Source organism: Bactrocera dorsalis, chromosome 2 (genome assembly GCF_023373825.1).
Source record: "Bactrocera dorsalis isolate Fly_Bdor chromosome 2, ASM2337382v1, whole genome shotgun sequence".
Lineage (NCBI taxonomy): Eukaryota > Metazoa > Arthropoda > Insecta > Diptera > Tephritidae > Bactrocera > Bactrocera dorsalis.
In genome coordinates, this window is record NC_064304.1 from 101390766 (window position 1) to 101418059 (window position 27294).

The 27294-nt window shown below is 35.0% G+C and overlaps 5 protein-coding genes across 13 annotated transcripts in view; 2 read left to right on the plus strand and 3 right to left on the minus strand.

Moving 5' to 3' along the window:
* LOC105225996 (hypothetical protein) lies at nucleotides 1-3738 on the minus strand. 2 transcript variants are annotated; one of them, XM_011204698.4, is made up of 7 exons: nucleotides 3488-3738; nucleotides 2993-3132; nucleotides 2783-2936; nucleotides 1834-2628; nucleotides 1572-1753; nucleotides 1149-1327; nucleotides 1-1074 (listed from the first exon to the last, which is right to left on the minus strand). In XM_011204698.4, exons 1-7 carry the CDS (start codon nucleotides 3509-3511, stop codon nucleotides 428-430), a joined length of 2121 nt encoding a protein of 706 aa, XP_011203000.2. In that variant the 5' UTR covers nucleotides 3512-3738; the 3' UTR covers nucleotides 1-427. The 2 variants fall into 2 exon arrangements, with proteins under 2 accessions (XP_011203000.2, XP_011203001.2); XM_011204699.4 differs by having other exon boundaries at nucleotides 2993-3137.
* A 624-nt stretch (nucleotides 3739-4362) lies between these two features.
* LOC105225989 (protein Red) lies at nucleotides 4363-17685 on the plus strand. Of its 4 annotated transcripts, XR_003845763.2 has the most exons (4): nucleotides 4363-5952; nucleotides 6023-6185; nucleotides 13139-13278; nucleotides 13374-13532. XR_003845763.2 is itself a non-coding variant. In XM_029550090.2 (2 exons), exons 1-2 carry the CDS (start codon nucleotides 4465-4467, stop codon nucleotides 6092-6094), a joined length of 1560 nt encoding a protein of 519 aa, XP_029405950.2. In that variant the 5' UTR covers nucleotides 4363-4464; the 3' UTR covers nucleotides 6095-6251. The 4 variants fall into 4 exon arrangements, 1 of the variants encoding a protein (XP_029405950.2); XR_003845766.2 differs by lacking the exons at nucleotides 13139-13278; nucleotides 13374-13532 and adding an exon at nucleotides 16936-17685; XR_003845764.2 differs by lacking the exon at nucleotides 13139-13278.
* Nucleotides 5980-10235, minus strand: LOC105225990 (zinc finger protein 611). The gene is made up of 6 exons (XM_011204688.4): nucleotides 10123-10235; nucleotides 7473-9644; nucleotides 7315-7404; nucleotides 6805-7263; nucleotides 6576-6722; nucleotides 5980-6521 (listed from the first exon to the last, which is right to left on the minus strand). The coding sequence occupies exons 2-6, from the start codon at nucleotides 9469-9471 to the stop codon at nucleotides 6472-6474; spliced, it is 2745 nt and encodes a 914-aa protein (XP_011202990.2). The 5' UTR covers nucleotides 9472-9644; nucleotides 10123-10235; the 3' UTR covers nucleotides 5980-6471.
* Nucleotides 6165-27294, plus strand: part of LOC105225995 (GPN-loop GTPase 3) — a 30158-nt gene continuing 9028 nt past the window's right edge. The window contains exon 1 of the mRNA XM_011204697.4: nucleotides 6165-6185. The gene's annotated coding sequence lies outside the window, so the exon portion shown is untranslated. The remainder of the gene's footprint in view (nucleotides 6186-27294) is intronic.
* LOC105225991 (jmjC domain-containing histone demethylation protein 1) lies at nucleotides 14195-27060 on the minus strand. 5 transcript variants are annotated; one of them, XM_011204689.4, is made up of 6 exons: nucleotides 26818-27060; nucleotides 24405-24538; nucleotides 19388-19548; nucleotides 17941-19331; nucleotides 16913-17652; nucleotides 14195-16155 (listed from the first exon to the last, which is right to left on the minus strand). In XM_011204689.4, exons 2-6 carry the CDS (start codon nucleotides 24465-24467, stop codon nucleotides 14686-14688), a joined length of 3825 nt encoding a protein of 1274 aa, XP_011202991.2. In that variant the 5' UTR covers nucleotides 24468-24538; nucleotides 26818-27060; the 3' UTR covers nucleotides 14195-14685. The 5 variants fall into 5 exon arrangements, with proteins under 5 accessions (XP_011202991.2, XP_029405947.2, XP_019845716.2 ...); XM_029550087.2 differs by having other exon boundaries at nucleotides 26743-27060; XM_019990157.3 differs by having other exon boundaries at nucleotides 26712-27060.

A 27294-nucleotide genomic window follows, 5' to 3' on the forward strand; every position in this document is an offset into this window, starting at 1 on the left:
TCGAAGCAAATGAAATTTTTCTTGTTTAACTTTTTCAAACAATTCATATTATACAAAGGTTCTTAGATCTACATCTATGTAGGTATAACTACACTTCAAACATTTATTGATAATTTTTTATAATATATTGTGTATCACCTTAGAAAATACAGTGACTAAACGCTGTGTGGACTAGTTATTATTTAAGGTATTTACGATAAAGTATTTTTTTTTTAATTACTTTTAATACACAGAGTTTAGTTTTTGCGTGTCTATGATAGTCTCCTGAAGTAAATTAATGAGTAGTTTAATGAGTTATATGTGATATAACAATGATAAAATATAAATACTCATAGTAGTCTATATTCGAGCAACGCAGGTATGCTATAGACCTGCTGGTATCTAATAAAAAATAATAATTAAGTTGATGTATATTTTAAAGAGATCTCTATGCACGACAGTAGCAATACTTTCGTAATTCCGGATTGCGTTCGTATATGCAATTGGCTTGTTCGCCATATTTGTTTACACGAGATATTTCTGAAGCCTTTGTTTGCATATCGAAAGTTTTCAAATCATATATGACGCTAGCCTCAAAAAGGGATTGACCCGGCCCAACAACAATCTGCAGCTGATATAATTCTTCGTGTATTCGCATTTTGTCACTTAAGTCTGCCACATAGCCGTCTTTGTCACTGTTTTGCTTGTAGTTAAGAAGCTCTTTATGCGGATGAAGTCGTAATGCCCAGTTGATGCGTTCTAATTCAAGAGGGGCGCAAAGATTGCGATATGATTTAGTCAAATCATTAATTGTTTTCACTATGTTATCGGCTGCTTTAAGCAGTACGGGTATGTGCGGTTCGCTTTCATTGAGGGATAGACGTTGCCAGTTGAGGCAGGCGCACCAGTGTGGTTCGATGTAGGCATCGCTGCATGATCGGTTTTTTGGTATTGAGTTGAATAGTGAAATAGCACGTTTTTGTGCAAGCTTTTGGTAACGTGGAGCTACTAAATTATCAGTTACAACTTCCGGTTGCATGTCGTAATCTGAATTTAAATTATTTGTCAGTGTGTCATCGGAACCGCTTTGCAGCGCTGAAATTTTAATTATAAGTAAAAATATATTATCCGCATCAAAATTGAATATAACCATCAATATATTTGCTTACAAAGAAGATGCTGAAGTGTAGCATGCACGTCAAATGGGGTAGTCAAATGATCAACGTTCACTTTGAAATTTGCATACTGTTCAGGAAATCTTTCTTGAAAAGATTTTGGAAATGTGAAGCTGAAGAAAGGAAGTCGTTCCTCCTGTTTGCCCTGCAGGGTGGCGCGAACTTCAGCAAATCTAAATAAAATATATAATAATATACAATTAAAAACAACTTCATTTGCCCAGTTTAATAAAAATAATTTAAATACGTCCAAATATTAAGTTATATAAAATTACGCTATGTCAGTAACCATACAAAATCATCATTACTTTGACAAATAATAATGAAATTGGAAAGCGGGTTATTGATTTCTGTTTAGCCTAATTTAAGTTTAAGAATTCGCATCACAGCTAGTTTTACCAAGGTTCAAGTACTAACCTGTTGCCATGATCTGACATCATAATAAGTATGGTGTTATCTAGCAGATGCGTATCTTTTAAATGGCGCAGCCATGCATTTAACTCATCGTCTGCAGCACCTACTAAATTGATAGAGTCATGTGATAATCCTCCATGAAAACTGAAGCCAAAGCGTGGTGAATCCTTGTATTTAAGCATGAACTTAAAGATAAATATGAATTTGTAAATTGGTCACAAATATAACTTGTCAACTCATATTTGTTATATGTATATGTATTTACATTTTTGGTGTATTCTAACATTACAACATGATCTGGTTGGTGACCTATACAGTGTTGGACGCAGCAATTCCACATATTCGGGGCTTCTAAATATAGTGTGCGCAAATAGTGATCGACTGGCTGTTCGGCAAAACCTTTCATGCGATATGTGAATGTACCAATATTTGGTACATCTTCGTTAAAAGAGGTATAGTAACCGTGGCGTGCATACTCTTTCCATATCATTGGATAAACATCGACATTTTTTGCATTCGGCATTCGCGTTCGAGTCTCTGGTAATTCCAGTTCAGTATAGCCTGTAAGTAATGGCACGAGTGCTTGGGGAGTACCATCACCTACAATATTATAGCCTTTCAATACCAAGGCTTTTAAATCATTCACTAAGTATGAATACGATTTAGGTAACTTGCGTTGAAATGCATTACGGCTGAGTGAATCAAAGCCAAACATAAGTACGTTGAAATGTTTTGGCACGAAAGGATTATTATCTTCTGCTACTATATCGGCAACACCACCCGCAAGACCAGCATAAATCGGAACTTGTGGAGGTGTTTTCGGTTTTACAGCAACACCATCTCTTATGCCAAAGGCCATGCCATACCAACTATTACCAGAGGTTGAACTGTGGCACACGACCTTTACAAAATCACTAGCCCGCAATATGTACGGTTCCTTGGTTTTGGTTGATTTACCATATTTGCTACTACAATCTGTTATGCGCATTACATCCGTATAAGTACAAATCACTTCACCTTGAGTGGAACTTATTTCCGGCTTGACAAAACATATAGATTTCTATAAATAAGTGAAAAAATTCATGTGACGTATTAAATTTTTACTTAAAATGTTCTAAGGCTGGTTTTATTTTGCTATCACGAAATAATACACAAATCATTTTAACATAAATTTAGTTTTAAAAATATAAGGTTTGCAAAAGTATGACGTTTACCTCACATGTTACCCAGTCATCTTGGGGATTTCCACATTGTATCTGGTCAACTGGATGATAATATTTCATTACTTCTGGATCATCTAATGGCAGCTGTGGGAGACGGCACTCCCCACGATTCATAGTCGATCGTATTGAACGCTCTATTATTAAACTGAAATCCAAAAATATATATTAACATTTATTGTTCAGTAATGAATCTTTTCTTACATCTTCTCATTACGATCCATTTCCTGGGGCCCAATAAATAGCAAAAACAAAACCACTGTAAGAACAGCTAAGAGTGCAGCAATCTTATATGTGAAACGCCGACGTATTTTTCTCATTTTGGAAATGGTTGTTTTATATATCTTAGCTTAAAAAAACGTATGCATTGTGTTATTATGATTTAATTTCAGAGAGATAAAATAATTTATAAATTAGATATTTAAAACACTGCATTAGCTTGGCACATATTTATGTATGCTTATAGAAATTATTTTATAAGTGGAAAATATTTAATATAATTCTAAAAAATTTGCTTTTATTTTAAACGTTTAGCAATATTTTTCGAGGGCACATTAACATATTACACTTAAACAAATAGCTGAGTTGATAGTTGACATTATATATGTTACAAAATTAAATGTGTTTGCCAGTAAATATGCAAGTAGATACTTTTTAAAAATTATAACATTCATGTATACATATATGTATATTCACTACCTTTGTAAACAAACAATCCTTCATTCACTCCTCTTTTAGGAAAAATTCAATTGTGTACTTGCACAAACACATATATTCCTTTTTTGATAACTTTTTCAAATTTATGTGTTTAGGTATTTACTTTATCTGTATAACTGAAACTTGCAAATTGTAACAATATAATCTGCATATAATTCACAAAATTCAGCTGATAAAAATGTTTTCCTTTCTGATTAGCATTTTCGAACCGGCGTTCGCAAATATTCATGATGTTGCCGTATGTACTTTTAGTTTTTCTAAGGATCTTTTACGAATTCACCTTTTTTAATTTATCCATGATTCATAGTTATTAAGAAATTTATCGCTTTACATTAAATTTTCAGAATAGGTAATAATTGTATTCTATTTTTTATTAGCATATAATTTATGTTCTTCAGTTTGAAGAAATGCAACTTCTTTTATTGAATTATTGAAACCCATGTATACCCTTTTACATGAGTTCATTATTCGGTAGGCAATATATGTTGTCAGCCAATTCAATAGCTATTAATATTGCCAATGTTTACTTTAAGCAGAAGTAGTCTAAAAATTATTTCATTTTCAGTTTGCATTTAGCAAAATAAAACTTAAAAAAGAATTATACCAAAATATGAAGAAAAAAATTAAATACAAACATAAATTAATCATTATTGAACTTGTAACCATATAAGAATATATGAAAGTATATTGTGTACTTTCTCGATTTTACTAATACAATTTTTTTCGTAATCATTAAAATACCAAATGGTTCTGTAGTTATATTTTTTAAATAATAAAAGTTGTTCCGCAATAGTTATCGCCAGTGGGTTGCATTGAACGTCTATCAAATAAATATGGTAATATATCGATATTTGAAATCTGCTATCCCCGATATTTTGCAGACATAACTAATTACAAATATTTACAGTCAATATTTTTGGTTCCCTAAATTACGATTTTTTTCATATACTATAAGATAAATGGCTGAATCAGTCCGTTTGACAAACGATGATTTTCGTAAGCTATTGGCTACTCCTCGTCAGCCACCACCAGGGAGTACACCTGCAAATCCTACAACAGCTACATCTTCGTCTATAGAAAAGAAAAAGCTTCAAGGTTCAAGTAGTGAACGCAATGATTTGCGTAGAAAAAAGAAAAATTTTTATGCAGCACTTAAAAAACAAGAAGATGGAAAGCTGCAACAACTATCCGAAAAATATCGCGATCGAGCCAGAGAACGCCGTGACGGGGCAAATCCAGATTATCAAAACGTTAGCACGCCTGGTCATAGTAGCACCAATGCTTATCGTGCTGTTGCCCCGGATTTAAAATCAGGCATAGATGCAGCTGAGCGGCGTCGTCGAATTATACAGGAATCTAAATTTTTAGGTGGTGATATGCGACACACGCATTTGGTAAAAGGTCTCGATTATGCTCTTTTACAAAAAGTCCGTTCTGAATTACAAACCAAAGAGGTGGAGGAACAAGCATTGGCAGTTGCAGCAGCTACTGAAAAGTTAGCAGAAACCGCTGCAGCTGAACAGGCTGAAGCTGAAAGCAAAGATGCTGATGATCATATGACTATAAAAAGCGCAATGGCACGAAATATTTTCAATATAATTCAAGCTCGACGCTCTAAAGAAGTGTCTTGTAATGAATTGTTTGCTCCAGGTCGCATGGCCTACGTTATTGATTTAGAAGATGATTTGGGAGAAACCGATATTCCAACGACATTAATACGGTCAAAATTTGAAGTGCCTGTTAATCGGGAAGATATCGCCACGCTTACTACAAATGATATAGTTATAAATAAACTTTCACAAATTCTCTCCTATTTACGTGCTGGTGGCCGCAATAAGAAAAACAAGAAGAGAGATAAAGATAAACCACTTTTCTATGAAAAAGAAATGGAACAAACATTGAATATTACTGGATTAAGTGATGGTGGTGGTTTAACTGGTAAAGCTTTAGGTGACAACATATACGACGATATTGGAGAGTATCAACCAAACTCCAAGAAAGAAGGTTTAAAATTAGATAGCAATAACCCAAAAGGTGTGGCTGGATCTTACTTCGCAGACGTAAAAGGAAACGAAGATTCCGAACCGCTAGTAACTAATATACCACCACCGCCAAAGATTACAAAGGCGATAGCTTCGCGCTTTGCTAATGAACCCGAAGGTTATGCTGAGTGTTATCCAGGATTAGAAGAAATGAATGATGCCATTGATGATTCTGATGATGAAGTAGACTATACGAAAATGGATTTGGGCAATAAAAAGGGACCTATTGGTAGATGGGATTTCGATACACAAGAAGAATATTCCGATTATATGAGCACAAAGGAGGCTTTACCAAAAGCTGCATTTCAATATGGTGTCAAAATGCAAGACGGTAGACGAACTCGAAAAAACAAAACCGAGAAGAGCGAAAAGGCAGAGTTGGATCGCGAATGGCAGAAAATACAGGTACATAATAATAGAGTTTCCTTACCGTACTTTTCAAATATAAATTAATTTGTTTTTATTGCTTCTTCAGAATATTATACAAAAACGAAAATTTCCTAAAGGAGGTGCAGAAGAACCCGATTACAAAGCTGCTAAATATTAGTAGGCAAACATTAATGCAACAGATCACAAAATTATATAAAGAGTTATACAGAATAGTTTCACATATATATCCAGTTTCATTAATTTATAATGTAAGTACATACTCATTAATAGTTTTGATTTAAAATAAATTTAAGAGTACATTTGCTGTAATCTAATTATTTATACTTTTTCATAACGTTTTTATAGTAGCCATATTATTCCCCGAATAGTTTTGGGTTTTATGCAGATGTTATGTTGTTGTTGTTATAGCGGCAGAATTTTTTTTGCAGAAGTGGCCGCTGTTAATGGTTGTACTATAATATTGTACATAATTCTGAATATTGTACAGTCTTGGGAACGGTCCGTTTACATTACGTATTTCTTTAGTTGAATAAGTTATTCTTCCTCTGTATCACTCGTTTTTTTATGGTAACGATTTTTGTGGGCTATAAATAGTAGCAGTTAGTTCCAAAAATTAAATATTGTTTATAAACACTTACTTTTCAATTGTGCTAATCGTATGTATGATTTTTTGCAAATTTCACAGCTGTGTCGCATTGTTTTGTGGGAAATAATGTGCAGGTTTAAAGATTTTTCAAATTTGAAGCGTTGATTACACTCTGGACATCGATAGTTTCTACCCTTTGCTAGTAGTGTGAAAGTAAAAAACAAGACCGTTAGCGGACTATACAATTATCTATTGAATAGCATTTTCATCATTTTATTTACCTTCGTGAACTTGTCCGTGGATTTTAAGCGCTGTTTTGGTAGCAAAAGCCTTAAAACACTTATCGCATCTGTAAGGGCGAACTGTAGCATGATGATGCAAATCATGCCTATCTAATTCGGAAAAGTGCTTAAAGTGCATCTCACAATCAGGACATGAATATGGCCTATCTGCCACTACCGCATGCACCCTCAGATGTTTAATAAGTGCGTATTTAGAACGATATTTACGAGGGCAATGTGCGCACATGAATCCCTCGTATTGTGGTGTGGAAGAGGTCACCATATCGGAGGACTCCATTTCGGTATTAACCTCATTATGCTGTTGTTTAATGTGCCTTTGAAGGTTCGTCTCTGTAGAGAAATGCTTTTCACATTTTGGACACGAAACTTTACGCTTAGCCAACTCCATAGGATGATATCGCTCAAGATGAGCACGTTTCTGTACATGCTGAGTGAACTCTGCAATGAAATTGTTTTAAAAAGTTTCTCCTTATGCCATTTTCAACTCACTTTCATCACAATAGTTGCACTTTAATGGCGCTTCTCCTTCGCCGTGAATGGTAAAGAGGTGTGTACGAAGTTCCCATTTACTGCGCGTACCTTTAAATAAAATTTCAATTTAATCAAATTAATTTTCATATGCATGTAGAATATAAGTGTTTGCTTACTTTTTCCGCACCGTGTACAGAGAAATTCGCCTTGTCGTGTGTGCGTCACTTTGTGTTCTATTAAATGTGTGCGCGTAACAAATGCTTTCCCGCAAAGCTCACATCTCCATAATTTATCTTCATTGTGCCATCTTTTATGATACTTGAAATTGTAAAGTGATATGTTCTTCAGCTCCATATGACAGATTTCACATGTATAGTTGCCGTGGGTGTGATTGCGTTCGATATGCATACGCATCTGTCCGGCGCCGCCTGCAACAATTTTATCACACAATTCGCATTTGTCCCCCTTTTTAAGGTGTATTGCGTTTATGTGTGCAACACAGCCGCTTCGCGTGCGGTATCGTGCCGCACACTGAGGACAATTATAAGGCCGTTCTTTATCATCGTGTACTGTAGCTATATGGTTATCCAGCATCTCTTTGTCGGCGAAAACAGGCTGGTCCGAAACAGAGTGTACACAAAGGCGGCAACGCAAACTTCTTGAATTTATTTTATTTGAGCGACCAGAGACGGATGTTGCTTTTACGTTTGATTTTTCATTTTTAACAACACTGTCTATCGACATTTTATTGTATGCCAATTTATAAGGAGGACCATTTGGTGTATGATTTATAAATTTAGATTCAGGATCTCTTGTTGTTGTTTGTAAAGGGATAGCTTTTTCATTCATTTCCCATTCGTTTCCCTTTTCTCCTATATTTTGTGCAGGTATTTGTTGGCAGCTACCCATTTTGACTTTTAATAAATTTGCTCCATTTTTCAGAGAACTGGAATATTTTTCCTTATTATTTATCGACCCTAAAGAGGCTTGCTCATCAACCGCAGCCAGCAAGGTGTCGAAGTCGTCAATTTGTAAATCGTTTTCCAGGATGTTAAAATTTGCGTTGATCATTTGAATTGTGAATTGATTCATAAGCACTGATTGTAAATCGTCGGCCGAGCAGGGACTTGAATCTCTAATTGATTCAAATGATCCACTGCTTATTGTGGCTAATAATGTTTGAATATCACTTATTTGTGCTGGATCATCTAAAGTGTTGTCGTTTTTTTCATAAATAGGCACAATTTCTTTTATTGTCTCTTTGGGAACCAAATGAAATTGTGTTGTTGTTGTGTTACTATCAACAAGTGATGATACTTTAGAAAATTCGTTTGGCCTTATTTCGTTATATTTCCTTTTTTGGCCTTGCTTTCTATTTCTTAATGTTTTTTCATTGGGCATGAACTCAGTTGATTTATTTTTTGAAGGTTTAGTGAAACTATGAAAATTTATAGGATGTTTTTCAGTAGATACCGCTGAAGTATTTTTATTGCCATTATAAAGTTCTTCACATTCAATAATTCCCGTCGAATGTGGTTGAATTCTTTTTTTCTCCGCGTTTTCGTCTTCGTCTTCGCTTATCCACTGTGTCGACTCCTCCTCCTCTTCAATTAGTATTACCTGAAATTCGTGTGGTGTACTAGTCTCATTATTCGAATCAAACGGTAAATCACCCCTTTCTTCGACGACTGCATTTAAACCTGATTCAAAATTGTTTGATTGTTCTTTATCACTCACTTTCTCATTTGAATTAAATATATTTATCGTTTTTTTGCACATTTGTATAGATGTGTACTCGGATTGCAAAGTACGCGGTAAGATTTCCCTATTATGCATTTCTACTCCACCATAATTTGTTTCCGTATGAAGGTCATTTTCATTGTCGTCGATTGATTCTCCAACCCCGGCTGTTGTCTCTATTGAATATAGTCGCGTTTGCAAGTATTTTTTTGCATTCAACGCTTGCAATCGGAATGTATTAATCTTAATTAGCGCCAATTCGCACTTCTTACAAATACACTGCGACAGTCCATCGTCCTGCGTAATGTCCAATTGCCATTCCTTTATTGTATTTAAAAGTGCAGTAATTTTCGTGTTAGCAAAAATATTGATCATTCCATCTGCTAAGTCTCTAGGCGGTACAGCACAGGTGCGACAGTACACGCTGCAACCCATGCCTACGATAAACTGGCTTGTAGTCGCAGTTATTTCGATCACTTGGACGGAGTCTCACACATTTCTTTAATACTATAATCATATTGTTTTCGCTACTGCTACTCTTACTGCTGCTACCTCCATCAATTTTGTTACCGATCACTCATATATGCTTGTTCTTTGCGTGTTTGCGTCTGCGTTGTTGTAAAAAAAAGTTAAGAATACTATGTAAATAATATTGTTATATGTAAGTAAACAATTGGCTATTTACTCAATAGATGTCACTAAATGCACTCATTCATTAATTGCAAAATGCGAAATATAATTGCAATTATGTGTAAAGGGATTTCACACTTCTATATACAAATACATACATACGCATATGTAACGTTCAACGCATACAGTCAAAACAACTTTAAATAGACTAAGTTAAAAACTTAGACTATTTTTCAGAACGGTAGTAACAAATCATAATGACAAAGATAACACATAAGTAATCTTGTGGTGGAGAAAGTAACAAATTTAAATCAGTCATACATATGTATATATGTATATTGAAATGTTTGTTGGTACACTTATGTTATTTTCATATACCCACTACCTAATAATGTGCGAAAACAAAAAAACTCGCCACATGTAGATGGGTTTGTAATTTGACATAAAACACTCAACTCATCTTTCGGCTAGTAGAATAAAGTGGACAGCAATTATCTCCAATTCGTAATGCTTGTACATATGTATACTTCTTTCAACTGATCGAAAATTACGAACAACCCCACACTTATTGCTGCCGTACATATAATTCTATTGAAATGTGCGGGCTTTACTAACAAATCTGTTTTTCTTATGTGGAGTTAGTTGCTATTTTTAAATAAATACATACATATACACCTGCGTTTAGATATACATGTGCGTTTATGATTTTTTTTGAATATGCCTTAAAAATAAAAATATACTTCAATTAAGAGCATACACATAGTCGTCCATGCCAAGGCCACCAAATGCAGGAAATATTAAGGGGGTAGGGGTTTTAAAATGTTTTAAATTAATGCAGAATATTTTAAGAATGTCGTGTCTAAAGATCAAGTCGATACTTGCAAAATTGATGAAGTTATTAGTATTTTTAATACCTTCAAAACTTTTTCTCTACATAATACATCTATGCTGTAGAGCCTTTATTTTCAAATAAATTAATATTTTTAAGTTTAAAATAATTAATCGGAAAATCGCGTTTTTTTTCTTTTAATGTGTTCCCAAAGAGTGAAAATTTAAAATTTCAAAATTCCCAAAAAATCATAAAAATGTGCTCTGTTTTATGCGAATTAATGCCGCTCCACCTTAGTATCTGAATTGTTATACAGATTTAACCCTCAGAGAAGAAATCACAGACATTTTACGACTTCAAAATCAATATCTTAAAAATTGGATATAATAAACATTCTACTACTTCTTCTTAAAGTAAATGAGAAATGTGGATAAAAGTAATAAAATGTTATGTTTTTCTGAGAATTGCATATTATATATAGCAAGCATTCAATATCATATCATACGACGTTACACATTTCAGCAAATAATAATAATAAAAATCATTATTTTTTATATTCTACATTCGTGATTGCCTTATTCACCAATATTCTATATTTCATCGACTTTTGTCAAATTACTTTAGTGATAAAATCTTACAATTGGCTATTAAAAGCCTCCTGATGAAACCTTGCTTTGTCTCACGCTGAACATTAAAATTTTACTTTAGTTTTTCATGGTAACTTTTTTGTGATTTGACTATTACATACATCAACCTTGATCTCGAATTTTACTGGCTACTTTTACCGACAGCGTACTGTATTAAGTTGATGCAAATGTAGTTATATGTATACCGAAATGTGCCCCTTCTAATCTACGCCTTATTATGAAAAAAAAGAACTATGTATGTGGTCAAATTCACAGACATACGTAAATTGAGGCTTCTAAACCGAGTACCGCGTGTATGGTATGCGAGCAGTGGGGTGCAAGTGTTTAAGTGCCGCAATGATTTATTGATAATGAATTGACGTTTTTAGCACTGATTATTTGAGCATTTTTGTCTAGTTAAATGAAAGAATGTAAGCAATCGAATGAATGTATTTCAAGTTCAACGTCCAAACACTGACGATATAACACAGATAGCCAGTTATTCATAATTTTATTTAAAATCTATTCTAACTTTTCCGATGATTATGGTTCGTGATTCAAGTATTGATACTTTATTATATTTCAGTTATAGTTTAAGTATACAAACATAAGTATGTATGTTGCAGATATAATAGATGTAGGTATATACCATATACCTATGTAAAGTGCAGATTGGACGGGCGTACATATGTAGTTTTAACTTTGGTTTCAGTGATAATGTGCACCCATTAGTTTCAATACTGACATTTTATCATAAATTTGTTTTAAAGAAAGTCTTGTAAAAACTTAGTTATAAATAATCCCCCCACGGCTTTAACCCTTACAAATTTAGTTCCTGCGGCCTTTGATATGAAAAAAATAAAATAAATATGTAATGTAATGCGAGATTTTATCCGAACCAACCATTTTTAGACTCAGAACAGGAATCTACATTCCTGTTTTTATTTGACAAGGTATCTTCACTAAATTTGGCATGGATTATTATCAAAGTCAACAGTACAAACTCTGAACTTATTGTTTAGATCGGATGACCATAGCCCATATAGCTGTCATACAAACCGACCGATCAAAATCAAGTTATCGTATAAAACTGTTTTATTTGTGAAGGGTATCAAAGCTTCGGTGCAACCGAAGTCACCGTTTTTTCTTTTAAGTAAATTATAAAACCATTATTCGAGTCGTTGTCTTTAAATAGAATTTATGTATCATATTTATTGCAAAACAATAAATTTGAATAATAATTTTATACATTTTTTTAAATATACATATTTACATATTATATGTATGTAATTGCGGTTGTATGACACGCTTAAAACGTGCCCATTTCAAATATATGTATGCATGTGCTATAACTAGGCTTAAAATTTCAATGTGTGTGTGTTTATAAAAAATTAGCGTATGTCTATTTAAATATTTAAAAATATGCGCATACTTATATAATTTAATTTTTTAATATTGCATTCACTTGTGGAATACACATATACATGCATGCACAAATACGTACGTATGTATGTATGTATGCACAATGGATTGAATTTATTAGTATGAGTTTGTTGTAATGCGCATTACATTTCTATGATTGTAATGAAAACGTTTCGCAAGTACATACATACATACATATGCACGCATGTAAGTATGTACGAACAAGGAAATCGATAACGAAAAACGAAAACAAAATTCATATTCATTACGCAAACTTTTCCAATTGAATAGTCTCTTGTTGTTGTTTGTATTCTCAGGCAACCACTTAAGTTTCATTTTAAAATGTGATACCAAGTATGTAAGTAATCCTATAGTGTGGGATTAATTGTTGCATTATTTGCGACACAAACTCCATAATATTAGCAACGTTATCGGGTAACTAAAAGCGTTGATGATAAGTCAACGGAATATAAATTTAAGCGTGAACAAGTGAGTATAATTTTAACTATCCCAAGTTTCTAATTTTTTTTCGAACAAAACTCACGAAATATTCGACCATTTGTAACCTGTCTTATAGAAGTTTAATATTTTCCAGAACACACGTTGCTAAAATTCAGCTACTGCTCAGATCGTTTTGAAATTGTGAACACGATTTCTATACATAATTTACGATCGCTGGAAAGCTATTGTTAATATTTTTCATTTTATCACAAAAAATCGCATATTGTCTTCAAAGTGAGTCCAAAAAGTGAAAAATAAATTAAAATTCCAAACCCCCACCCGGGTAAAAGTTATTATCTAACGATATAATTTTAATTTTTTAATTTCAGATAATCCAGTACCGAGTTATGAGGTGTACCGCAATTCAACTATTTTTCAAGACGATCTAGAGTAATTACTGCAATTGCCGCATTTTCTAATATTGGTCCATGAAAGTGTAACAGAATATCATTGTTTCATCAGAAATAAAGAACAAATCATAAAAAAAATCCTTATTTTACACGAATTAACCTTACCTCCCCTTAAATTTGCCTTTGTATGCTTACAAGGCTTACATATATGTGCATACATACATACATCAGTATTCAAATTTGTTTTAACATGAGCACTTATACTTTAGTTTAATACTATTTATATTTTATAAAAGCTTAATGTTAGAATACACATCTACATACAATTAAAAGTTTTCGTTCTAGCTTCTTACAAAGCTTAATAAACCATATGAAGAATGATATTATTATTGTATGTAAGTATCTCTATCATTTTTTGAAACAAATTTATCAATGCTGTACGTACGCACATGTATACCATACATATGTATGTAAATATATTATATGTATATGTCAATTACGACAATTCATATTGCTTATGTGCACTAATTGCAGTTTTGACATAGTTCTTCAAACGTTAATTTGCTGTATATTTGGAGCTATGCAGGGAAATATGTATGTACATACATATATGCATTTTTATTTGAACTTTTTGGGTTCTTCTTCTGCTGATTACATTTTTATGTATTTGAAAAAAAAAAAAAATAAAATAAAACGAAAGTGGGTAGTGTTAGTTGAAGACATGAAAATGTTGAAGCGTTCTCGGTGAGTCCAAGTTGTTGTAATAAAACCTATCGCCATTATAGCTGACTTGGTTCAAATTAGATTAGGTTTCTTCATATTCACAATGAACTTTATTTTTTAAATACGATCTAGGACAGTCAATACTGAAAATTATTGAATGGTATTGTAGATATTCGGTAACAAAAGATACAGTTTACAAGTGTTTACAATGCGTTTGCAAATTATATACAATTTTAAAATTTATGTTGTGTTTCCATTATTGTTATGTTCTATAACTGGTTTAATGCGTGATTTCTTCAAACACTTTAAAATCGTGAGTTAAGTTTAATATTTCATTTATAGTGTACTGATTAGTTTATACATGCTCCTGCTAGCTCTGCATTATACCTACACAAATACGCATAGCGTAGTAATAAATGTGTTCCAGCTTTGCTGCATGCGTACATATTTTTTTTTTTTTTGTACTGCACTTCTATAATAATTTTATGCATTTCAATAATTCATCGAAATCTAATTTCAATTATTAACTATCCAACTAAGTTTTTGGTTCTATTCCTACTTAATATTTTTAGTCATTCCAACTGCTCACTGAACCCATTCCGCCTAAGCTTGAGGACGTTGTCACCTGTGTCGCTTTCTGTGGTCGCCGTTTCTCCACCAATTTTATATCCTTCACGCAGAGATCGTGTTTAGATTCGGCTGCAAATTTTATCACTGCCTGCGTTGGCACCAACGGCACGTGTCGCAAGTCCAACCAAATCAATTGCTCGCATTTAGCTAGGTGTTCCAAAGAAAATTCGGAGACCAATCGACACGCGCTTAAATTTAATTCGACCAATTTACCAATGGCAGTCGGCGATGTGCCAATTTGTGCCACACCGGCATCAGTTATGCGCTGACATGATGAAAGATCGAGGTGGATCAGATTCGGCAATGCTTGCGTTATATAGCGCAATGCCACATCAGTTATATCGGTACCGGCCAGTTTGAGAGTTTTAAGATCACGTAACCTCGTTTTTGAATCTGCCAGGCCAGGTCGCGAATCCTTGGGCGGTGACAGTATATCGCGTATGGCGGCATCATTGAGACCACGCACAAAGCTGAGATCTAATATTTGTAATGGCGGGCAAAGGCAAGTGTGTAGAGCTGGCACTGCCTGAATGGGACAATTTTGTAGCGACAAGTGTTTAAGAGCAGGTAGGCGTGCAATCACCCAAGCCAATTGTCTTTTGGCTATCTGTGTCCAGTCGAGTATTAAGTGCTCTGGCTGTCGGCGAACGATAGCTGTCAATAGTGAAGCAGATAATTTGTGCTCTGCACAGTTCATTGTCTTCCAGAGATCAGGATCCACAGACACATTGGACCACACCTTACAGACCGAAGAGCAAGTGACTAGCGTTTCTTGGGGCAGGTAGCGAAACATAATTTTCAACAATGTTGGATCGAGCGCTAGATTTGCGCCTCCAATGTGATTTCCCGACAAGCCGCTACCACTTGTTGATAAATGTCCAGCTGGTCGCACTACATAATGTGGCTTTTTGAGAACTCGCGTTGAAGAGTTGAGCATTTGTTGAGCCAACTGTGATCGTATTGAATTCTTCTTTCGCAACATTTGTGTACCATTATTGCCGCTAACAATACCACCGTTTCCAACGCCCACATGGCAATCCATGGAAGCACCCGCATCAATACTGTCTTGCATGCTGCTACATAAGCTCAAGCCATCGTCACTCTTACGTCTCTTAATGCGATCGCTGGCTGCATGGGGCGAGATACCCGGCGAAGAGGTATCATAATGGCGTTCTGTCTTTACTTCAATTTGATGGTGATGACGTTTCGCAACATGCTTCCAGTGCACAGCATTGGCTGAGCAGCTTTCCATTTCCGATTCGCTTGTGAAAACGAAGTCATTGTATTGCCCAATTGGCGGTGGCAACTGGTTGCTGTCGTGATCGTGACCGGCTGTAATGATATTTGAACCACCAACTGATGTGCGTCGTACCTCCGAAGATTTTTGGCGGGCACGGAAGTGACGAGGCTGCATTAAAAAAAAATATAATAAAATATAAATATAGAATATAAATAAAATAAATTTATTTAATTCTGAAAATAACCGATTTCAAAATTCATTAAATTAATGGGTGGTGTCTGGGGACTAATTTTTATTGCGTGTTGAAGTGTTCACAAAACTGATCATAATGGTTTAAATACTCGTAAAATCCAACAGACGTGCAGAAATTAATTCAGTTTAATAAAAAATTAATTTTGACTTATATTGAAATATACAATATGTATCATATTAATATTAACCAAAAGGTATCATCCGATCTGCGAGCGTAAACCGAATTGCCTCAGTGCTACGGAATCGTTGAAAATGTTGCAGAAGTGTTTTGGAGAATCTATTTAATCCCGAACATAGACTGAAGGCCATACAAGCCAAGGCTTATATCGTTCCTGCGACAGCCGGGTCTATGTAATGCATTGTCATGCTTGTATTGGCTAAGGAGACTCCTTTGAATTTGATAATAAAGATTTTTAGTAAATATGTATGTGAAAATTTTTTTGTCTGCTCGAGTCAAATTATAGCATATGTGTAACTAAACTTTTTTGAGCGGAGAACTCGAAGCTTGGCAGGAGCGAAGACTGTAACAACGTCCATTTGTGATGTAATGTACTAAATGGTACCCTTTTACATATGGACCAAAATTAGAGAACACATTTACCAAAATTTAATTGAAATTCAAATTTGAATTCGGTTTTAATTATAATATAGAATAAATTCTTGTAATTTTTACCTTATAGTCATTATTTTTTCCAGATCGACAACAACTTGGGCATTCCCAACTATTTGGTAGGTCTTCATTTACTACTCCTTTAGCGTCTGCTGCATCTTCGGTGCCGTCTAATAACGACCTCGCGCAGTCAGAATGCGCAATTTCATAACAGACCGAACACTCCATTAGCGTCGAAGGTCCCTCGAGTGAAGCCAGTTGCTTAGTTTGCGGGGACACGGGTACTTGGCGCCAGCCGTCCAAATGACACACGAAGCACTGTGCTGTCACCGGTAACATGGGCGAGAGACACTGACGCATCATACATGTTTGCTTAGCGCGTCCAGGTCCACCGAATTTCACCATATCCAAACAGAAACTGCATTCCCCACAGTCGGAACGCTGGCAAGCAGCGCAGACTTTACAGCGCGTTCGCCGTCGACGCGGTTGACCAGTACCGGTGACATTTGGGGACAACTTTGAATCGTTCGGCGAGAGACAAGAGTTTTCAGTAGTGTTAACGGCATTTGTGTTATGTGTAAGTGGCTGTGCATGTGAATTGTTTTGTGTTTGGTTGGATACAGCAACCGTTGTTCCAGTTGAAATGGTCGTTGTTGCCGTTGAAGCTGAATTATAACTTGAGCAAGATGCGATAACACTGACAGTGTTGTTGGCCTGATGTGCTGCTGCAGCAACAGCATTTGCGAGGTGCATCTTCTTCGGAGGGCGATACTTAAGACTATCCGTGGGTGAAATGAATGTAGCTAGTATAGAAATAAATATATTTGCAAGATTAATTTAATGTTTAAATTTAATTTTCCATCTAAAAAATAAAATGTACACATACATATATAATTGTACATAAATTTTGGAGGTACTGAACTTTCTATACTCCCGCACCTTGTACAAATTTAAATAATTTGTTATTTCAATAGGTCTATACAAATTAATTAAGAATATATATTGACAATATTAGTTCAAATGGCAAAACATACCTATACTTCAATTATCTATAATAAAGCCACATTTATGTATAAATGTTAATTTCTTACCCGTTTGTTGGGCACCATTCTCTATAGGCTCATTTTTATATTCCTTTACGATGACACCACCTTTATCAGCCTCATTTGTTATGGCAACAATATTCGTTTTTGAATTTGTATCTTCTTTATTTTGTATATCATGCTCGAGTGGTATACTTTCTGCGGCATTTGCGGCATTCGCTGCATCTAACTGCTGTTGTTCGCGTATGATTTCAGCATTTTTACGTGCGATTTCCGCTTTGATTTCCTGTTTTACAACCGTACGATCGTACACCTGAAACGTAGGGTGCATCTGACCAGGCGGTTTCAATACAGATTCACCCGTTATGGCCAGCTCAGGCTTGTCCTTGCAATGTCGCTCTACCAACGTGCGCACATCTTTGATCAATGCCACTGGATCCCGTACCAATTCGGGTACATTTTTCTTTTGGGGTGGCAAATCATACAGATACATGACAATCTCTTTTAGACCAAAAAGTTCATAGTGTGTGAGATGTACATGTCCTCGTTTAGACATTTCCTCCTCACTTACTGAAGATTCACCCTCCAAATGCGAGTGGCCCAGTAGTGTATATACGTATCGTGCTAGGACATACCACAGCATTTCGGTGAAGAAAGGATATCGGAATTTCTGCGGTACTTTAGTAGCATCTTCCACCTGCGCGGTCTTAAGTTGCTTAACTATACCAAAGGAATGTAAGAAGTTTCCGCCAAACACCAGTGTGTCTGTTGGCGTGTATACAGCATGTATCCAACCAGTGGGTATAAAGAAAGTGTTCCCAGCTGTTAAGTATACTCGTGCACACTTTTCCACTGTATCGCCAAAGAAAACGTCCGCCTGCTTTCCGGATAATACCCACTTCTCATATAATTGTAAATTTTTTTCTGTTGGTGGTATCAGCCAAAACACTTTACTACCCTTTAAAATATGATACCAAACCGAAGTACCACCAAAGTCAATATGAAAATCCGTATAACAATTTTTCACTGACATAAGACAGTACTTTTGTACTTTTGGGTACATCATTTCCCCTAACACATTGGTACCTTCTCTTTGTGAGTCCTTGAGACGTTTAGGCCATACAACGTCTACCCAATCGATTTGACGAACAATTTCTGGACATTGTACATAATTGTCTAAACGCGTATGAGAAAATTCTAGTGAAATTACATTAAGGAGTCTATCCTTTTGTGGATTGTCATAATACTGTTGCCACTCTTTCATTGTCATTTGTAAGTTCTTTTGAGTGTTCACATCCATCACGTCCAAAACACGACGGGAACCAACGCACAGACGTACGTCGTTTATGGTAAATTCGTTAGAGTCGGGCATCCGCAGTCCTAAACCAGTCTTTTCACGAAACAACAATGGAATATTAAAGCCATATTGTTGAAGAAAACTAAAATAGGCAACGAATTATTATTGTTTTTAGGGCATGAGAATGGTTAAACTTACGCCACACTCAAATCACTGCCACGCATCTCCCGAACCATACCAGTTTGTGCAAACTTAGAAGATTCCAATTTTTCTGAGACGCTGAACCCTCGTGTTCCCTCCAAATCATCATCACCGAGTGCCCATTCTTCGAGATACAGCTTCCGTTGCTTACGTTCGCGCTAAAAGAACAGAAAAAATAATTTTATCACAATTTAGTTATCGCCTAAGCATTATTATTAGATATTTCGCAAAGCTAAGTAAATTTCTTAAAACAACATATCTGATTGCAGGGCAGCATGACACGCAGCGTAAGTAAATAACTCGTTTAGAATCTTTTTTTAGGACGTACAACTGCTGAGGAACATGTTTTTTTCTGGGTATTAAACCAAATAAAATTTTTGGAGATATTGAGTCCTACGCAAGTAATTTCTCAAACAGACAGTAAAAGGCATATAGAGCTCAAACTTCACATGAACATAAAAACTAATTGTACCGATCCAACCAAAATGTTGTGTATAAAGTCCCGATCAATTTTGATCTTGAGTGTATGTACATATGTACATCATATGCTACACGATAGATAGTGTTTTTGGCGTCACTTGAGTTATTTGTCACCTTCCCTTATTATACAGCCGGCAGGTTTGTGACATAATTACAGTGACAATATATAGCTTGAACTAAGAAAATTGGCCTTAGAGCGTAGAGCAACAGAAAGGCCTCAGCGGCAAGTGACAGGATGGGGGTAAGCTTGATTATTATCAACAATTACTAATTTAGCTGGAGGGGAAGCGAAAGTATCTTGCACATACATATGCTTACATACATATGTACCTGTGATATCACAACCAAGTAGATAGAGTTTTACCTGACCCCCATAATAAGCCCAGTAAATAACAATAAAAGTGAGTAAGCAGCGATAACACGCAAATGTTTAGGAAGCTAGTACACAACATACTCAGATAAAATTTGAGTTTATTGTTCTTGTTCAGGCTACAACTTAATCTGTGGTGAAATTATGTCTTGAGTGCATTAAAGAGCATTAATGTACAATTTGAGTTTTCTGCTCAACCATCTTTTTGAGTTTAAGTATGTGTATCGGAGCAAAACTGCGCAAACGTGAAGCGAAAAATCACGACACGGCAACATTTTACGGGTCTGCCCAGTTGTTTAACAATATAACGTCTGCCGTCAAGAACAGTCACTATTACCCACACTTTAAGGAGGATATTTTGGAAATTTCAGCTGCAACTAAGAGAACTCGAGCATTACAAGCGACCTTCAATAACACTAGAATCAACTACAACCTCGAATGTACAAATACATATGTATATGTATGTGCATACATATTTAACAGCAACAGTGGCGAATGCCACTCAGCAAAAGTTTTTGTTTTGGAAAAAGTGTAATAGGAACAAGTTGTTGCCCTTCATAATGCTAGCAAAGGTATGGGTGTATGTAAATACGTACATATGTACATACATATGTATGTGCTTAAGCGTTCTTTAAGCGGAAAGTAATTTCGGTATCAAACTCGCAGTAATCGCAAAACGATATTTTACTTAATAGCAAACCTCCTTACGATACTGGTTCCTTGAAAAAGTAGTTTGGCGACATTTACTTTATTCGTTTCTGCATGTTGGAATTATACCTTAGCCATCTTAACTTCCTTGTAGACAATAAGGGATTGAGGACGTTTTATACATACATATGTATGTATGCGCATACATCTCTTAGTGTCTGCATAACCAGGCTTAACAGCAAATCAATATACATACATATACATATGTACATACATATTTATCACATATTTGTATGTAGGTAGGTGGTTTCAAGTTAGAAAAAAGAATCAAAATATGAATCAACTTAAACTAAAATTAAAATGGTCTAATTTGCTTCCAATCAATGATGTGGTGTTTTGCGAATACGAATGCTTTCATACGTACATACATACAGTCATGAACAGAGAAATAGCACACTTTAAAAAAAATCATTCAAATCAGTTTTTAGTTTTATCAAATAAGTGCATTGCAATAACGATTTTCTACGCGACTTGCAACACTGCTCTCTGAGAGTTAACAACTCGGTATAAAGGAACTGTGGGGCGGCATTTCAAGCTCCTTACGTACAGCTACAACAAATCATTGGATGGGAGATACCGAGAGTTGAAGAGGAAAGCAAGACCAAAATGCATGAGTACGAAGAGCTTGACAAGCTGGCCGACAGGGCTAATGCTCGAAAATTCTACGAAGAGATGCGGCGGCTAACAGAAGGTTTCAAGATCGGAGCATACTCTTGTAGAACCCAAAGAGGTGACTGATGCCGAGAGCATACAAAAATTGTTGAGGAAACACTTCTCCAGCCAGCTGAAGGGCAGTGAAAGAATAACGATCCTTTGCCCGACTACAAAGAAGTTCGAATAGCAATTACCCGCCTGAAGAACAACAAAGCGGCGGAGACCGATGGTTTGCTGGCCGAGCTATTCAAAGACGGTGGCGAAGAACTGATAAGGAGCATACATCTGCTTATTTGTAAAACATGCTCAGACGAAAGCATGTCCAACAATTGGAATTTAAGTGTACTCTGCCCAATCTACAAAAAGGGAGACCCCACAATCTGCGCCAACTACCGTGGAATAAGTTTCCTAAACATCGCATATATGGTTCTATCGACTGTATTGTGTGAAATATTAGAGCCCTCCGTCAACAAACTGATTGGACCTCATCGGTGTGGCTTTAGGCCTGGAAAATCAAAAACTGACCAGATACTCAATATGCGCCAATTTTTGGAAAAGACCCGTGAAAAGACTACCTCTTCGTCGATTTTAAAGCTGCTTTTGATAGCACGAAAAGGAGATGCTCTATGCCGTTATGTCTGAATTTTGTATACCCGCAAAACTAATACGGCTGTGTAAACTGATGTTGAGCCAATACCAAAAGATCAAGGTTGGGAAGGACCTCTCCGAGCCGCTCGATACCAAACAAGGTTTTAGACCTTGAAACAATGGTGAATCGCATTGAATCCGACGGCAAACCTTTTGTTCATCGCCCCAAATGTCAAGCATGTAACTCCATATACATCACAAAAACCGTTAGGCACGGCGGTGATAGCGTGATGATCTGGGGAGCGTTTTGCTGGTACGGCGTCGGACCATTGGTGTGTATATACCAATTTTTATACCTCAACATTCTCAAAAATTGAAAGTATTGACGTCCTGAGCTGGCCAGCACAAAGTCACTATGCAAAATTTATGGAGCGATGTTAAGATGCCGATTCAAAAGTTCAAAAATGCTGAAGAGCTTGACACGACGATGTCTATCAATTTTAAAAAATTGTAAAAATTGTAGACACACTACAATGTATTAAAAAACACTTCACTTTAAATATTTTTAATAACATTTGTTAAATTCCGAACAAAATTGGAAATTCAACATTTTTTTAAAACGACCTTTTCAAAAAATAGTTTTAATTATTTATTCCTCAACAAATGCTATGCTGAAAAAATTCAATTTCTTTTGTTTATATTAATAACCAAAGTCGTTTTATTACAAACTTGAAGTGTGCTATTTATCTGTCCATGTCTGTATATGCATACGCATCATCATTTCACATCATCAAATAATATTTTGTTTGCTTTATTGTAAAAGCAGTATTATAGTAGTGTATAATTATTTATAACAAAATATTACATAACACATTTTCTACTGTTATTACTATTATTATTTGGGTAAAAAATGTGTTTATAGAGATCTCTATATAAAAAAGGCTACACTCTGGCAGCACTGTATCGAACAGGTTAACTCATGACGAGCATTCATACTCTCTGAGAGACTACTGGTGGCAGTCATTGTTTGAACGGCTTTAGCCAACACAAGCTAAAACGAATATTTACATTTTGTATCTGTGTGACTATGAGTGACTTTTGTTTATATACACAGGTATGCGGATATGTATATGCCGTATGCGGCATCACCCGCATACTAGCGCATCCTCAAGTTCTTTTTAAGCGTGCGAAAATTTTTGAGCAGCGTCAGTTGCTTTGAGTACTTCGCGTTGGTACAATTGATGATTGCTCGTTCCGTGAATAGCGTACAGCTGGGCCATGCGTCCTACGGGCCGTTTTTATTTATTGCGTGCACTCTTACGTGTACAGCAACAAATTTATAACGCTTGATCAAGTATATGAATACTAGAATCAATTATACAAACATATAGGTATATACGCAAATGTGACTAGGAGATTATATACTGATCACATATTATATGTATGTTTATGCATATGTACCTATATACCAATGTTCTCTATGTAATCTCAATTGTGCATAGCGCGCCTCACATTTTTACACAATTTTTTTGCTAATAATCGAAAATAACTAATTCGTTTCTAAACAACTGGAGTTACATATATTTGATTTGCGGCTGGTATCGGTAGTTATTGTTTCAGATTTAAATAAAAAAAATAATGCAGAAATATAAAAAAACGAACCTTTTAACCGGCATAGGTTTTTTTTCTTTATATTCTTTGAAATTAGATTTCATACAGAACTGAGTATATTATAATGAAAATTGGCTGTCGGATGCATTATTAATTTCTCAAATACATCAATGTAATTAAACAAACAGATAATACGTCGGCAAAACTATACTGCTTCAACGAGTTCACCTCCACCCTATCTACAAAACACAGACGTTTATATGTACACATGCACTAGGTGATTTGGAGGGTTGTGTTGAGAGTTGAGTCGTTAATGCCTCACAACACCACTTTATTTGCCGAGCTGTATTTTTCACTTTAGCCAGCGTATACGCCATTATCACCCGACTTTTTGGCCATTCAATGCAGCCAGCTATTTCGGGCAACGCTCTTGGTAGACTCTGCAACTAAAACTACGGAAAAACTCAATTCTATATACTTTTATTTGAACATGTTCTTTTAGTTGTCAAACAATACAATATTAATAAGAACTTGATATTAGAAATTTTGTTTATAATTTTGATTGCAAAATATATTTTTATTTTGAAAGAATTCTGTACTTACCAATTGGCGACGCTGCTGCTGTCCACCTTTCTGAGTTTTACCCGGCGACCCCGTTTCGGACATCGCCTCCGTATTTATTTAGCTATATTCAGATTACACACTCACAAATCACGTTTTCTAGCGTTCTTTCTTAACTGAAAAAAATATATATAAAATAGTTTAGCACAGCACAATAACTTATTTATGTTTTCATTTCGGTTCAACTAACTCTTCAAATGAAGAAAATGTTTTTATATTACGTCCAACCACGAGTTTTTTGTATAGTTATCTTTTTAAGCGGCTCTGCCTTGTACTGATATTAAATGACGTTTGCTCAACTCGTAGAACAATTATGTAGTTTCACTTTTTTACATTAGCACTGAAAATTTTATAAACTAACAAAGTAAGCGAACCGCAACATACTAAACGTGCAAGTTTGGTAAGTATCTAAACGAACGTATCTCTCTCTTCGTTCTTTTTTATTCTACCTATTCGCGTAAATTTTACCCATTTTTGACGAACGTAGTGTTGCCTTTTGTTTCTTGTTTTCCCTTTGCCGAATAAAATATCACACATTTCAGTCAAATCCAAAATTTAGCTACTACTGCGAGGTATTAAAAATAAGAGTATCAGCAAAATAACTTCAAAAAGTAAAATCTAAATACCCTTAAAAATTGTGGAATTCAAGTTCTGAAATGCTAAAAAATGAATGAGAAAACTGCATATGGTCGTAGAATCTATTCATACAAATAAACTTTTGTTGCTCATCATATGGGCAACTTCTCTTTTGGTGTTGATCATTTCGTTCACACATACAATTAATTTTCATTAGCTAATTATTATCCAAATTCACCATTTTCTATAATATTTCTATTATTAAGTGCTGAACACATTAAGCGCAACAGACTGCAAGCGACATCTGTCAAATATTAAAATACACACGTTCTTAAGGACACAGTTATTTAGACAGCGACTACACGACTGCAGGCTGACGGTTGTCGCTCTCGGTAACTTCAAAATATTCTTATATTTGGCAACGACAGTAGAGAGGAGTGATGCTACTAACATGACGTTATTTTACAAATAAAATAGCTCTGTTATATATTTGTTATAACAATTGATAATTTAAAACAATAATATTTACCTATTTACTAATTTTTTGCATAAAAAATTTCACTTTGAACAAAATATTAAAATTTCATTGAAGTGCAAGGTACAACGAAATTGTGCATATGCAAACTGGACAGCTGTGTTGTCTTGTGTACATGCCGGCCATTGTTATGTCGCTGCCTTTTTATAAATGTTCATGTAGCAGGATTCACGACGCCATTTACAGTTCACTGTCGTGTTGCCATGACGTGTCGCGCTCTATGTGTTCAGCACTTTATGCATATTACGCACAAAAAATAGGTACATATGCAGATTTTCGAACATATCTGCGTCTTTTGAAGACGTCCTCCCTCCAATGAGCTTCATGTTTCTGGAACAAAAGTTGTCTCGTATGAACAAGCACGTAGTGTATGACCGGCCTTTTGAAATGGAACATTTCCCGAAATGACATTGTTGCTGCGGGTTGCAAGATTGTATTGACATGTTTTGCAGTAGATTTTTGTTCTTTAGTCTCGTGAAATCAAAATTTCAAAAAATAAATAGCGAAAACTACTCTTGGTACAAAGTAGTTTCTACTGACTATGTGCGCACAACTGTTGTCAAAATTCGTTTTATTTCATACAGTTTTAAAGAAAAAGTTCTACATATGTAAGCATAAGCATATCTAAATAAATGCATTTACAATGTCTTTATATATACATATAGTATATACACGAGATTAATATTCGTAAAGAACATCTGTAACTGTTTTTTTTTCGAACTATTGACAAAGATTATATTATTTCTATTTTGATTAACCGGGTACTATCTTTGGACAATGCTTATAAGTTCTGTTCACTTTAAAAAATATATACCGTTGTTTAGTCCAATGTATTAGTAATCGTTCTCAATTACCCCCGAACTTACTTATTACTGTCATCCTGTCCATCTGTTTTTGTATTTCACTATCATTATCGTTTTTACATATATTTTTATTCATATGTGTGATTTCATATTGAAGTTATGTGTGTACATATGTATGTATGTATATCACATTAAAAAATTCTTATTACAGCTCAATACCAATAATTTACTTTGGATTGCCTATTCTTTTTTTCAGATTCCCTTGTGCAGTGCACATACATATGTATGTACACATATATATATGTATTTTATTTCATATTTATGATGGTTGCTTATTATGGTAATCTCTAAGATTTGCACAAATCACTTCTTCACCTTTATATTCTTATTATTGTTATTCACTAACCCATGAACATAATATGTATTTAAAAACCTTGTAGGCATAATTTTTAATTACTATTTTACTTTAACCTAAACATACGGGAATTTTTTCTTTCGTTTATTATCCACTTTATGAATTGATGTAAATCTCGCGGGCCCGCAGCGGACAAGAAATGCTATTGCCCTGTCCCGATATTTTGCGCTGGAAAATGTATCAGTGCAGAGCAAACTAACTTCACACGTCCACACCTTATGATGGCAACGAAACTAATGAAAACGGAACTTGTCTCCAACAACGATATTTTTCGTCTCCATTTTGCTCCACCATGTCAACATTTGCACACAATTTAAATCCGTTTTTATTTATTTTCGCTTTATCACTTTCATACAATGTTGCTTCTTAACAGTAACACATTCTTACGGATTTTGTATAATATTTCCCTTTTTCAGGGATTTTCAAGAGATATTCCAGTGGCATCTAAAATCTTGCAACAAGTTAAAAAAACTTTTTTTTTTAATTTGGCACAATTTGGTAGTTATTCATATTAAAAAACAAAATAAATTTAAATGCATGAAA

Excerpts from the sequence above, each read along its gene's own strand:
- LOC105225996 (XM_011204698.4), bottom strand. The coding sequence starts at position 3,511 with ATGAAGGATTGTTTGTTTACAAAG. Across the intron at positions 1,754-1,833 it reads TGTTAGAATACACCAAAAAT|TTCATGCTTAAATACAAGGA; the intron begins GTAAATACATAT and ends TTTATCTTTAAG. Across the intron at positions 1,328-1,571 it reads ATGTCAGATCATGGCAACAG|ATTTGCTGAAGTTCGCGCCA; the intron begins GTTAGTACTTGA and ends TATTTTATTTAG.
- LOC105225989 (XM_029550090.2), top strand. The coding sequence starts at position 4,465 with ATGGCTGAATCAGTCCGTTTGACAAACGATGATTTTCGTAAGCTATTG. Across the intron at positions 5,953-6,022 it reads GCGAATGGCAGAAAATACAG|AATATTATACAAAAACGAAA; the intron begins GTACATAATAAT and ends TTGCTTCTTCAG.
- LOC105225990 (XM_011204688.4), bottom strand. The coding sequence starts at position 9,471 with ATGGGTTGCAGCGTGTACTGTCGCACCTGTGCTGTACCGCCTAGAGAC. Across the intron at positions 7,405-7,472 it reads CTGTACACGGTGCGGAAAAA|GTACGCGCAGTAAATGGGAA; the intron begins GTAAGCAAACAC and ends TTTTATTTAAAG. Across the intron at positions 7,264-7,314 it reads GTGCAACTATTGTGATGAAA|AGTTCACTCAGCATGTACAG; the intron begins GTGAGTTGAAAA and ends ATTTCATTGCAG.
- LOC105225991 (XM_011204689.4), bottom strand. The coding sequence starts at position 24,467 with ATGTCCGAAACGGGGTCGCCGGGTAAAACTCAGAAAGGTGGACAGCAG. Across the intron at positions 19,549-24,404 it reads AGCAGCAGCGTCGCCAATTG|CGCGAACGTAAGCAACGGAA; the intron begins GTAAGTACAGAA and ends CTGTTCTTTTAG. Across the intron at positions 16,156-16,912 it reads GAAAAAATAATGACTATAAG|CCTCGTCACTTCCGTGCCCG; the intron begins GTAAAAATTACA and ends TTTTTAATGCAG.